The 966-nt window shown below is 47.6% G+C and overlaps 1 protein-coding gene across 1 annotated transcript in view; it reads left to right on the forward strand.

The window, feature by feature from the left end:
* SGIP1 (SH3-domain GRB2-like (endophilin) interacting protein 1) overlaps window positions 1–966 on the forward strand; it is a gene marked incomplete at its 5' end in the record, with an annotated part of 13,202 nt that overhangs the window by 3,056 nt on the left and 9,180 nt on the right. The window contains one exon of the mRNA XM_009697512.1: window positions 651–710. Within this exon, the coding sequence (XP_009695814.1) occupies window positions 651–710 (60 nt within the window). The remainder of the gene's footprint in view (window positions 1–650; window positions 711–966) is intronic.

Consider the following 966-nt stretch of genomic DNA (forward strand, 5'->3'; position numbering starts at 1 on the left):
CCCCTTACCTCTAGTTATTGCAACAGTACCTGGTGTCTAACGTGGCTTTTGAGGCGGTGTGAGTGCAGGGAGCTGATGGTTGTAATGGGAAAGGAAAAATTCCAGTTAGGCATCTCCTGCTCTGTGTGCGTGTGTCTGTTTATCTGCAAGTTTTACATCCTGAAATGCAACAGAAATCACCTGTCTTTCACTGTCACTCACTTTGCACGCCGGTGTGGCATGCGGTTGCAGCATCCCGCCAGGGAAATGCTCGCTGCTGCTGTCGTAGCACGGCAGAGACGTCGCCGGAGGTGAAGAGGAGAAGGCACGTTTGCCAAAGTCAGCACAGTTAGAATATGCCAATGGCATGTATAAGCCAAGAAGCCTCTTCTAGCCCAAAAAAAAAAAAAAAGAGAAAACCCCCCAAAAATCCTTACCAAGCGGGCAAAACCACTCTTCCATCTGGGCTTCCATAGCTTCGCTTTCTGCTTTCTGTTTCCTAAGCCAAAACCAGAGTTTGAAAGCCCCCCCTTTCCTTGCACGTGAACGGCTTGCAGCGCCTCGTCCCCTCCCCGTAGCGAGATAAATGACCTGCTCTGTGACTCACACTGTGTCCTTCTCTCTCCCTCTCCTTAACCTTTCCCATCCCGCTTCAACTCCTGGCCATACAGAGAATGAACAGCCTTCCCTCGTTTGGTTTGACAGAGGAAAGTTTTATTTGACTTTCGAAGGTAAGTAGTGCATAGCATACCCGGTAACGACTTGCTCCCCTTGCTCTTGCGCTCTCACTCCCGGGGTTTCCTTCAAAGGCTCCAGTCCGGCTTTCCGTGCAAAATGCTATGGCTACTTAGATGACATCGCAAGTTCAACCAGAATAATTTTGATTTGATTTGTGCTATTTTTCCCCCATGATCTGTTTCCCTGTTTATTTATTAAAAAAAAAAAACAAACAAACCCAAAACTCAACAAACCAAAACCCAAAGGAAC

This window comes from Cariama cristata, unplaced genomic scaffold (assembly GCF_000690535.1).
Source record: "Cariama cristata isolate BGI_N322 unplaced genomic scaffold, ASM69053v1 scaffold25073, whole genome shotgun sequence".
Lineage (NCBI taxonomy): Eukaryota > Metazoa > Chordata > Aves > Cariamiformes > Cariamidae > Cariama > Cariama cristata.